General features: G+C 42.1%; 1 protein-coding gene across 2 annotated transcripts in view; it reads right to left on the bottom strand.

The window, feature by feature from the left end:
* KIF15 (kinesin family member 15) overlaps positions 1-12,153 on the bottom strand; it is a 116,778-nt gene that overhangs the window by 18,998 nt on the left and 85,627 nt on the right. For both annotated transcript variants that reach the window (XM_040353133.1, XM_040353134.1), the window contains exons 19-24: positions 10,231-10,336; positions 9,467-9,632; positions 8,212-8,362; positions 4,760-4,845; positions 3,737-3,815; positions 1,638-1,724 (exon numbers count right to left, since the gene is read on the bottom strand). In XM_040353133.1, the coding sequence (XP_040209067.1) occupies positions 1,638-1,724; positions 3,737-3,815; positions 4,760-4,845; positions 8,212-8,362; positions 9,467-9,632; positions 10,231-10,336 (675 nt within the window). The remainder of the gene's footprint in view (positions 1-1,637; positions 1,725-3,736; positions 3,816-4,759; positions 4,846-8,211; positions 8,363-9,466; positions 9,633-10,230; positions 10,337-12,153) is intronic.

Raw genomic sequence — 12,153 nt, 5'->3', positions numbered from 1 at the left:
TAGAGTTACAGAGGAGGTCTTGTGCTAGAATTATTGCCCTCTCTAAGGTTCGCAGCGATACTTCAAATGGTGTAGTGCAAACGCCGTTTACATATGCAGGCGCAACCTTATCTTTACACTATCCCTTTAATTTATTTAAATTTTTTATGTTAACATCCCTTGTAATAGGAATAAGGCACAACAAGTCCTCTTTATGGAGACATCTGTCGTTAATGAGGCCCCCGATATCTCCTCTACCCTGGAAACGCACAACTGTACTTTACATCTGCAAGTGAAGTCATGTCAATTTTGGCCTCCAAGGGTCAGAGAGATGACCGGGGACCATTCTGTCCACAGCAGGCTCTATGGTAACCCGGCACCACTGCCAGATCTGTTCTCCGGGTCCCCGATGGCACAGGAGAGCTCGAAGAGACATTTTACCTCACTAGTGGTCACTGAGGCCAAGCATCATATAGGAGGTACCAATAATGAGATGCTGGGAGCAGAAGGGAATAGGACAGTGCATGACTTAAAGTGGATGTAAACCCGATTCATAAATTTTGACCTATGCACATATCTGCAGCGTTTTCTTATCTCTCTCCAATGTCCCAAGTCCAGCTTTTTTCTGCTGTTTTGTTACTCTGTTATCAGCTATGTTAACATGAATGATAACTTCTGACAAGTTCTCCGACAAGAGAGATAAAACCAGCCTGAAATTTGTGTCGGGTGTGCACTATAAATAGATTAGCAAACAGCTTGTCTTGTCACAGCTCTGTACATTTCTTCCTTTGCCTATGTGGAGGGGGTGGGGGAGCGGTGGCGGTAACACTGGGGCGTGAGGTGCGGTGGCGGTAAAGCGCAGCTATTTTTAACGGCGCTTTACCCAATGCTAGCGGCAGAGAAAGGGTTAAAACCGCCCACAATGCACCTCTGCAGAGGCGTATAGTCATGCTGTATCATTGATTTCAATGGGCGGGTGCGGTATACACACCGCTCCTTTACTGCTCCAAAGATGAGGATAGCAGGACTTTTTCTTCTAGTGTGAAAGCCCTCTGGCTTTCACACTGGAGAAACAGCAGCAGCCGTTTAGGGTCGGCTTGCAGGTGCTATTTTTAGCACAATAGCGTCTGAAAACCACTCCAGTGTGAAAGGGGTCTTAAGAATATAGCAAGCTGAAGACAGCAGATATACATGTAAAACTTATGTAGGGCGATTTCTTTCATCTGTGCATCATCTAAGGCTGTTCACTCCACTGGGTATGTGAGGGGTTACATCCACTTTAAGGCCAAAGTCACTGCACTCCAATGGCACTCAGAAAGACAAAAATCTGCAGCTACCTTTAGGTGTCTATATTTTACCCTTGCTAGGAATTTATTATCTTTACAAAGAGTAAAGCTTTTACTTTAACATTTCCTGGTAAAGTTCCCTAATTATGGTTTAATATAAAAGTTAAGCACGTTTACCTAAAATAGAAAATGCAGTTTATGCCATGCTTGCTCATAAAGAAAATGTGTGAAAACCATCCCAGCCCCCATGAAAATGTTACCCCTAGGCTTTGACCTGCTTTGCCTTTCCACAAATCCAGGCCATGTCAGTAGTCAAACACTTTAATTTTAGGCGTTTGGCAGGACCATTGACACAAATAGACCCATACAAACCTTATCTGAAGAGCAATTTTTCTCAAGATCGTTGATGATTTCTTTTGATGCAGTTAATTGGAGTTCACAAGTTTGTAGCTGTGTGATCTAAATGGGATAATATAAGAAGCATTTGAGGCATTTTCTAAAACACCACACACATACCAGGCAGACACAGACGGTCAACAAAATGCATACAATACACAATCTAGCAAACAATGCAAAGCTTTAAACATCAGAGGGGTCACGCTGCAATGCAAGATCTTTAGATTATCACGCAGAATATATAAAAAACAAACCTCTATAAAAGGGTTAGTGTTCTTTCTCTTCCTTTTTCACCTGGCTTCAGAAAGTCGAGTCCAATCGAATATATATATATATATATATATATATATATATATATATATATATATATATATATATATATATATATATATATATATATATATATATATATATATATATATATATATATATATATATATATATATATATATATAATGTCACAGACCTCCATGTCAGAGGTCCTAGTAAAAGTATAAGGTCAGCCATAGACTGTTGGACCGTCCGTGATTTTAACAGTGCATGGGCAGGCTGAATGTACCAAGTTGATGGATTGCTCAACTTGGGTACAACCAGCCTGGCAGATTTTACTTGCGATCATCACCGTCTTCTCCCAGCAGGGAGAATACGTCTCAACAAGAGGGATTCCCTTGTCAGCACCGTCTGTTTATGGGGGAATCGTGTCTCCGCTGATCTCCACTTAGCAGGCGGATGACAGGCCGTGTCCACCCTGCCGATGCAGACACAGCCGGCTGTCCTCCACGGGCTGTTGGATAGAAACAGACTGCCTGTCCGTTTCCATCCAACTGTCATCTAATCCGATAGATGGGGAACGGATCCCCATCCATCTGAGCAATGAATGGTCCGATCAGGGTTTGCCTGAAAGACAGGGGGAACCGATCAATCCGTTAGTGTGAAAGGGGCCTTATTATGCATTATAGTATCTCACAAGAGCGAGTACACCCCTCACATCTTTGTAAATATTTTGTTAGATCTCTTCATGTGACAACACTGAAAAATTACACTTTGCTACAATGTAAAGTAGTGAGTGTAAAGCTTGTAAAAAACGGGGTGAATTTGCTGTCCCCTCAAAATAACGCACACAGTCATTAATGTCTAAACCACTGGCAGCAAGAGTACACCCCTAAGTGAAAATGTCCCAATTGGGCCCAATTCGCCATTTTCCCTCCCTGGTGTCATGTGACCCAGCGTTACAAGGTCTCAGGTGTGAATGGGGAGAAAGTGTGTTAAATTTGGCTTCATCGTTCTTACTCTCTCATACTGGTTACTGGAAGTTTGACATGGCACCTCATGGCAAAGAACTCTCTAAGCCTCTGAATAAAAGAATTGCTGCTCTACATAAAGATGGCCTAGGCTATAAGAAGATTGCCAAGACACTGAAACTGAGCTGCCGCATGGTGGCCAAGACCATACAGCGGTTTAACAGGACAGGTTCAATTCAGAACAGGCCCCGCCATGGTCGCGGTGTGAGCATTCAACTTATTCCCCTTGCCCTAGGCCAGCGCAAGTACCTCCTAACTAGCCCAGGATATAATACGGGGCAATGATCTATAATCGGTGTTGGCTCTGCCAAATCAACAGGGAGCTTACACAGATCTTTTATTCTTTTGTAGAAGGGGAGTCAAATAACCCTTTTACTCAGCCCTGTAGGGGCAAAGGAAAAGATCCCTTTAGAATCAACCTACTCCTTTTTCTGGTATTGTAACCTAAATTAAATAATCACACAGATGGTCTTTTCTTATGGGTGCTCTTGATAAAATGCTGGCGGGGAAAATGCAGCAGGCTGAAGCCATTGTTCTACATAGATAACCACGCTGCTTGTAACAGCAAGCAAAACAAAATAAAAACTCATACCTCAAATCGAGAGCGTGGTTTTATTTTTCTGAGACTTGTTTTTTGCACAACAGCAATGAGTACACACACACTTTACCTTCCAGCGCCTACCTATCTTTTTTTTTTTAGCAAATATGAACTTAAAAATAAACCATTTGTGTGCAGACACCAAACTAAAGAATCCATGCAAATAATGGCTTTACCTGCAGCTCACACTTGGTTGTCAGTTCAGAGCACTGTTTTTTGAGGATCATACTCTCTTCCAAAACGTTTAGAAGCTCTCTTAAAAAGAGGAAAAAAAAAAAAAAAAGTAAACATTACTGATATAAAAAGGGACAGTCTGGCACTTTTCAATAACAAGTACGCAATTCTCTTTTTGTAAAGAATCGCCCTCTGGGTGATAAATTGGAATCCTGCAGGTGCTAGGTACCGAGAGGCGTACCCAGAGGCGATTTGGTTCGCATGTGCCGCGCTATATAAGTTTTTCATTCATTCATTCAAGTATCTGCTTTCTTTTTTTTTTTAAAGGATAAGAGTTCACCTTTGTAATACATACACCTCTTATTAAATGTGTATGAATTTTTTTTTTTTTTACTAGGAGCCTGCATACCACTGGTGCAATGCCACACTCTTGCAGACTGTCTGTGTTAGCTCATACACTGACAGGAAGCAACAATGAACTACCTAGAGCACTTTACAGCGCCCTAGTAGTTCATTGAGAACTACAAGCCGACAGCCGCAAAGACTGCTGGTACTTTTAGTTCTTTCATTCACAGAACTCTGCAAATGAATGATGCGGGTGGGTGGAGCCCTGCATGGCCAGGGTTTTTTTTATTGCCACAGCAAGTGCAGGGAGAAGATCCCATGTTCGTTGTCACAACAAGGGCTGCTGTACCTGTAACATGTTACAGCCTGAATACCAGGTTTAACATGTTACAAAAGGTGAACTTATCCTTTAAAGAAAAATGATCTTCTTGTCACCGGGTTGTCTGTCCAGTCCTGCTTTCCTTGCCCTGCCATTATCTTGAGTGTGATTGGGCATAATAAGGAGGCAAGAAAAGCATTAGACCGTGGACCGCACAGCAGAAGTCACCTGGTTACTTTTTCTTGCAGCATCCAGTTTAACGTACACAATTTACAGTAGTAGTATCTTTGCATGGAGGCAGCGTTTTTTGTGGCCAGACAGCTGTAGGTGCATAAATTATAATGCAATCTTGTTTTTTTACCTAGACTTGTTTTCTTTGTCTTCTTCTAGTTGCGATTTCAGATTTTGGCGGTGCTCTTTTTCAGTCTCCAAAAGCTCCAAAAGATTCTGTTAAGTAAACAAAAAATAAACAACTAAAAACCTTGCTCTATTTCAGAGAAAATTGTACTCAGACTTTAGGATTCAAAAATCAATGGATCAAGCAATGATTTTTTTTTTTTTTATTATATTTATACTCTCACTAGTTGCAACGATTTTCCTTGATATAAACTGGAAGATTTTTCCCACCCACTACAAAGCCATATAAATGCAGGTCTGGAATATCTTGCTTGTCTGATGCACTCTGATGTCCGTGTGACCAGCTTTAAAGGAAACTTGCACTGAGGAATATGGAGGATATTAGTTATATAGATTAGAAGTTCCGACTTGACTTTTACTTGCAGCATGCTTGTTCGAGGACAGTATTTAAGCCTGTGTTGGCAAGGCAACCAGCATTTTCAGGAGGGGAGCAGAAATTTATATTTTAAATGGGAACCTAGGTGACAGAGTCAGTACCTTGTTTTATATATATTTTTTTGATACTCCAAAAATTCTATAATCCTGCCATAAGTCCCAACTTTTCGAGTCCAGCAATTTTCACGTGTATATATAAAAAAATAAAAAAAAAGTGCAAGGGCCCCTTTAAAATGACCAAGGTGTGCAGTCAAACTCAAAACACAAAGACCTCCCCATAGTCTTAGTGGCAATTGTCTTATGCCTAGGAGACGCTAGAAATTTTCCCCTTGAATAGTCTTACAAAGAGGAGTATAGGCATTTACAATACACAAGTGACCAATTAGCAGGCCCTGCAAAGTGGAGGGCATATCTATGGCTACGAAGATAAAGAATTAGTATTGGCAAAATGGAATTTGTGTCACTTTAACAGGCACAATTGTGAAGGCCTGGGATTTAAAGTGCAAGCATCCTGCCAAAACTAAATCAAATCAATTTTGCGTGGGCTAATTTCTATAACCAATACGTCACATCTGTCACATAATATAGTAAGTATGTCCCTCTTAAATGAGACAAATGGCAGAACATGAATATCTAGGCCAATGCAATAAGCCTGCTTTATTTAAGGCAGTCAAATAAACCTGGGAAAAAAAGAAGAAGTGCTTAACCACTTGCCGCCCGCCAATGACAGATTGACGTCGGCAAAGTGGTTGTAGAATCCTGACTGGACGTCATATGATGTCCTCCCGGGGGCGCGCATCGCGGCGATCGTTGTTGCAGGGTGTCAGTCTGACACCCCGCAACACCGATCAAGGTGAAGAGTCTCTCACGGAGACTCTTTACCACGTGATCAGCCGTGTCCAATCACGGCTGATCACGATGTAAATAGGAAAAGACGGTAATCGGCTTTTCCTCACTCGCGTCTGTCAGACGCGAGTAGAGGAGAGCCGATCGGCTGCTCCTGTGACAGGGTTTATCAGCACAGCCCCCCCAGAGGATGCCCACTGGACCACCAGGGATGGCCACTAGACCACCAGGGATAAAAAAAAAAAAAAAAAAAAAAAAATTATATATATATGCCACCCTAGACCACCAGGGATGAGGAGGACACAAAAAATGGATGCCAATCAGTGCCCACAATGGGCATCACTGATTGGCAGGCATTGTTTGGCACTCATTGGCATCCATTAGTACAACACATACGATAGTGCCCATCCGTGCCGCCTATCAGTGCCCATCCGTGCCGCCTATCAGTGCCCATCCGTGCCGCCTATCAGTGCCCATCAATGCCACCTTATCAGTGCAGTACCATCAGTGCCGGAGAAAACTTACTTCTTTACAATGTTTTATAACAGAAACAAAATAAATATCCCAGAGGTGATCAAATACCACCAAAAGAAAGCTCTATTTGTGGGTACAAAATGATAAAAATTTAGTTCGGGTACAGTGTAGCATGTCCGCGCAATTGTCATTCAAAATGCAACAGCGCTGAAAGCTACAAATTGGTTTGGGCGGGAAGGTATACAAGTGCCCTGTATGGAAGTGGTTAAATTGTCATAGCACAAGAAGCTCCTCAAGGTCTTGGATTTTCCTGTTCCCAGACTACTTTCCAACCTCCAAAACCTCATGAGCCAGCAAAGCTGTCCAGCAGTGACTGTTTCAGGTAAGTTTTCCCTTCGTTCAAGTTCCTTTAACCACTTCAGCCCCAGACCATATTGCTGGTCAATGACCGGGCCACTTTTTGCGATTCGGCACCTCGTAGCTTTAACTGACAATTGCGCGGTCGTGCGACGTGGCTCCCAAACAAAATTGGCGTCCTTTTTTTCCCCACAAATAGAGCTTTCTTTTGGTGGTATTTGATCACCTCTGCGGTTTTTAGTTATTTTTTGCTATAATAAATATCCCCCAAAAATATATAAAAAAAACTATTTTTTTCCTCAGTTTAGGCCGATACGTATTTGTCTACATAATTTTTATTTTTTTTACAAAAATCGCAATAAGCGTTTATTGATTGGTTTGAGCAAAAGTTATAGCGTTTACAAAATAAAGGATAGTTTTATGGCATTTTTATCAATATTTTTTTTTTACTGGTAATGGCGACGATCAGTGATTTTTATCGGTACTGCGACATTATGTTGGACACTTTGGACACATTTTTGTGACCATTGGCATTTTTATAGCGATCAGTGCTATAAAAAATGCATTGATTACTATAAAAAATGCCACTGGCAGGGAAGGGGTTAACACGAGGAAGGGGTTAATTATGTTCCCTGGGTGTGTTCTAACTGAATGGGGGGTGGGACTTGCATGGGGAAATGACAGATCGCTGTTCATACATTGTATGAACAGACAATAAGTAAATTTCTCCCCCTGACAGGACCGGGAGCTGTGTGTTTACACACACAGCTCCCGGTTCTTGCTCTGTAACGAGCGATCGTGGGTGCCTGTCGGTGATCGCGCCCGCCGGGCACGTGCGTCGGCATCGCGAGCGGGTGCGCTCCTATTGGCTGAACGGCGATCTAGATCTACGTGATCTCGCCCAGCAGAGCTGACCGGCGGCTGGTCGGCAAGCAGTTAAAGACACCTCTTCACCACTTGTAATACCTAGAATTTATTACTACAAGCATGAAAGTGCATAATTTTCCCCCCTATTGTTGCATCAAGTTTTTTCTATTTCGCAGAGTTACAGGTGGCACTATAACAACATTCCTCTGAAATCCACATCTTCCATGGCTGCTGAAGCTCCTTCTCTATGCCAGTTGCTATGTCAATTGCGCCTTTTACGCACACACTACAGCCTGTGCCCAACAGTTGCAGGAACATGGTTATGACCAAGGACTGGGGGGCTATTAATAGCAGTTGGATGCAGGCATTAAACACACTGTGGTGATGGAATAGGCAGACCATTACATAATCACAGCTTTGGAAATATCATTGGGTAAAGGGGAGGAAAAAATAAATAAAAATAAAGCCAGATCTTACACCAAGTTCAGCTTTCACTGTTTTATTCTCACGTTTGCTGTCAGAAAGCTCTTGTTTTAGTTGATCGGATTCAAACTTCATGACTTCTTCCAAGTTATCATAAGCATCTTGAAGGGATCGCTTCTCCTCCAGTAAACTTTCATGCTCCAACCTAATTTATTAAACAGAAGTAAAACGTGACAATCCTCATCTCAGCATTTAACCATTTTGTTTGTTTAGAGACATATTTACATGAATTAAAGTCAGCAGTGGCTGCTATAGTGATGAATCTGTTGAAGTAGAATACCATGTTTTGAGAGGTACCCAGCTACCACTTCCGCTCTCGCCGCCTAGGCGACTACTCCTCTCCCCCTCCCTCCCTGCAGTCTTGTTGTGACACGTCCCAGAAGATTGCCCGGCCACTGATGAGGCACAGCGTGACTCACGCAGTAGACCATGAAGCCACAAGCTGTCACAGCCGGGTGCCCACACTTGCTCCTCTCCGTGACACTGGCATTGCAAGGCTTCGGGCAGCCGCATTGCTGGACCATGGAGCTGGTGAGTGTCTATTAGAAGTCAGCAGCTACACTTTTTGCAGCTACTGACTTTTAATAAACTTAAACTCGAATGCCGATTTAAGCTCTAAGATACAAGAACATTCTGCAAACGTGTTTCGGAATAGGCCTCTGGCTATGCTTCTTCTGGGATACCTTTCTCTTTAAATGCCTTTTCACTGACTGTTTCCAATAAGAAAGTCTTATTGATAAGGAACTTTCATTTAACAGAGCTGTGGTGGGTGTAGTTTGTGCTTCAAAGTCGAGAAAAGAAGCACAGAGAAGGCTTTTCTGGACATGATCGGTAAGTGCAAGCGCCTTGTGGTACCTGCTCTCAAAGTTTTTAGATGCAGTGCAGGACATTTTCAACATGCTTTAGCACAGTTTTTCCTCAACTCCAGTCCTCAAGGAGCCTCAACAGGTCATGTTTTCAGGATTTCCCTCATCAAACGGCTGTGATTACTAAGGCAGTGAAACTGATCAAATCTCCTGTGCAAAATAATGGAAAGCCTTAAAACACGACCTGTTGGGGAGCCTTGAGGACTGGAGTTTAAAAAACACTGCTTTAGCATACCTATATGCTTTACAAACCCTACAGCCAAGTTGCATTTTGCTCTACAGACACCACATGGGTAAATTATTGCTAGTGTTATTTAATGAAAACATCAAAATGCCTTTCATTACAATGATTGGCTTGTACCAACAATTCCAAACATGTATACCTGACATTGTCCAATTGCAGCTGCACATTTATGTGGCGGTCAGACAGGTCACTCATCTCCTTTTCTTGTTTTCCTTTGTATAAACTGTACTCGATCTTTACAGCCCGAAGCTCGCGATCTGCAGACTGAAGTACTACACGTAGATCGTGGACCTCGCTTTTTAAAACTACAGAACAGAAAAAAATCCAGCCTTTAAAAATACTATACATAATGTGAGATCAACACTAGGATTAAAAGATAATATTCATTGATATCCTTAAGCTGGGTACACACAAAAAAAAAAAAGAAAGAAGGGGGGGGGGGGGTCGAAAGAAAAATTCTGTACGAGGAATGATCGTTCAATTTTAATATAGTATGTACAATTTTCGACATCCGATTCAGACTTGCCAAACACCAAAATGTGTATGGTTTTCATACAAGAAAAATCTGACACAAAAGACTGCACAGACAATCTAGGCTACAAAGCTTCTGCCTCAAATTAAAAAAGCCTGTGTCGTTCGAGATTTTTTTTGTACAATTAGTACAATCCTTGGGTTGGACTTGATGTGAAACATCGAGGAAAACCAATCGCTTGCCCAACATTACATTGTAGAATTTGTGCCAAGAACACAATTAGATTTTACCTGCAGTGTCATCTTTTCGTGATATAGGTCATAGCATCATTACCATACAGGGATTAACATTAATAATCTACTGCATTATTCACTTATTCACATGCTAGAATTCATAACCGACATTAAATTCCACCCTACACTATTGCTCACCATCTTCTCCGCCTTTAAAGTCTTGCTGCCGTTTTTCAAAAACATTAATCTGTGCAAGAAGTTCTTGATGTCTGCTGTTCCAGCTTGCCCTCTCTGATGAAAAAAGCTGCAAAATACAAGATCAGATTTTTCAGCAGATAATGGACAAGTGCAAAAAAGTCTTATTCATCTTATAGGATTTTTATACTCTCTGTAATATCTGTATTCAAGTCCAATGAGGGACACAGGAATTCAGACACTGTCGAGTTAAGCCCGATACACACTTTCAGTTTTTTTCCATTCAACCCAGCAGGCTGAACATTAAAAAAAAAAAAAAAAAAAAACACACACACACACACACACTAAAGAGATCAAGAGGAGCCACTGTACCAACAATTCAATGTTAGTACACCGATCTCCCCCTCTGAGCTACTGTGTTCTGACAGGAGGATGGCTCCCCCTGGGAATGGATGCCAATCGGCAGATCTTTTTTGGTCATGCTCCTTAGAGATGTTCGGCCGGGCTTCTGTTGGATCGGCTGCCGTAGAGACACACACACACACACACACACACACACACACACACACACACACACACACCAGTTTCTACTGAACTGGCCAATACCACCCAATGTTTGGCCCAGGTGTACAAGTCTTTAGGATGCTGCCTACAGGAAAATTGGACACACAACACAAAAAGGCCAGCCCAGGAAAACATTTTCTCCTTCAAGCAGTCAAATCCACCTAGCAATAGGGGGAAGAGAAGCAGTCTGTCCCCCCTAAGGACCTGCAGGGACAACAGAATTAGACTGGAGAAAGGGATCTGTAGCGGATAGAAACCTTGGTAAAAGGTAAAATAAAAACAAATACCTTTGGAAGAAATGGCACTGGGCTTAAAGATAATCTTAACCCCTGTAAAGAACACTTTCTTGTGCTATACATAGGACAAGGCCAGCAACTAAGAAACGCGCCTTGCAAAAGTGAGTGATGAGACAGGGAAAAGGCATATTTAAAATTTCTAAAGACCAGTCCATTTAGGTGTTGGTGCATACATTTATTGGTGTGCATATATTCCTCGTTGAGTGCCTATTGTGGTATTGCAGCCAAATATCATACATCTTCCTAGAAAGTTCATAGGGGACAGATCTAGGCCATTACATATCAAAAAAGCTTACTTAATAGGGAGGGCGCTAGGAACAGGTGGGTTTTTTGGGGATGGAGGGGCTTGATGACTGGCAGGAATGAGGACCTGCCGTGATATACCGCTAGTTTTTTTGACATTTTCACATGAACATATGGATTTGGTAGAAATTGGTGTTTTGCACACCTTTCTTTGGTAATGAAAAATGCAACCATGTGAGTTATGATAGACTGAATATTATTGTTAGGTCCAAATGGTGGTATTTGAAGAACTGACCAGGTTGCTATTCCACCGAGTCACTAGGCAAAGTACAGGAGAATCGATGTGGGTGGTGAACAAGGGCCTTTACTAAGGAGTGAGCAGCAAGCGGTCTTTGAAAATAAACTAAAAAGCCAAGATTTGATGCCAATCCAGAAAAAAAAAAAAAAAAAAGAAGGATGGGATTCGTATACAGAAAGCTTCCTGGGATGGAATTTCCTTATTTTGCACCAGAAGAATTACATATGCCAAGTGTCATGATAGACATTGGGAAGTCTATTTCCTAGCTTTCAAGTGCTAAGGGATGAATCGCCCTGATGAGCCCCTGTACTTCAGGACCTGGGCTTCAACAGCCAATCTGTTAAAGCCACTGGCCAAGCAGCAGGTTGACAAACCGGCCCTTGGGACAGAAGATCTGGACAATTTGGGAGCCCCCTTCAAAGACTGCCAGAAGCATGAAGTAAAAGTACCACATCCTCCTGGACCAGCTCAGCACAATGAGAATCACCAGGATTCTCTCCATTGTGATCCTGCAGAGTAGGCTAG

This window comes from Rana temporaria, chromosome 5 (genome assembly GCF_905171775.1).
Source record: "Rana temporaria chromosome 5, aRanTem1.1, whole genome shotgun sequence".
Lineage (NCBI taxonomy): Eukaryota > Metazoa > Chordata > Amphibia > Anura > Ranidae > Rana > Rana temporaria.
Note: the sequence above shows the minus strand (reverse complement) of the source record. Positions and strands in the feature narration are given on the sequence as shown.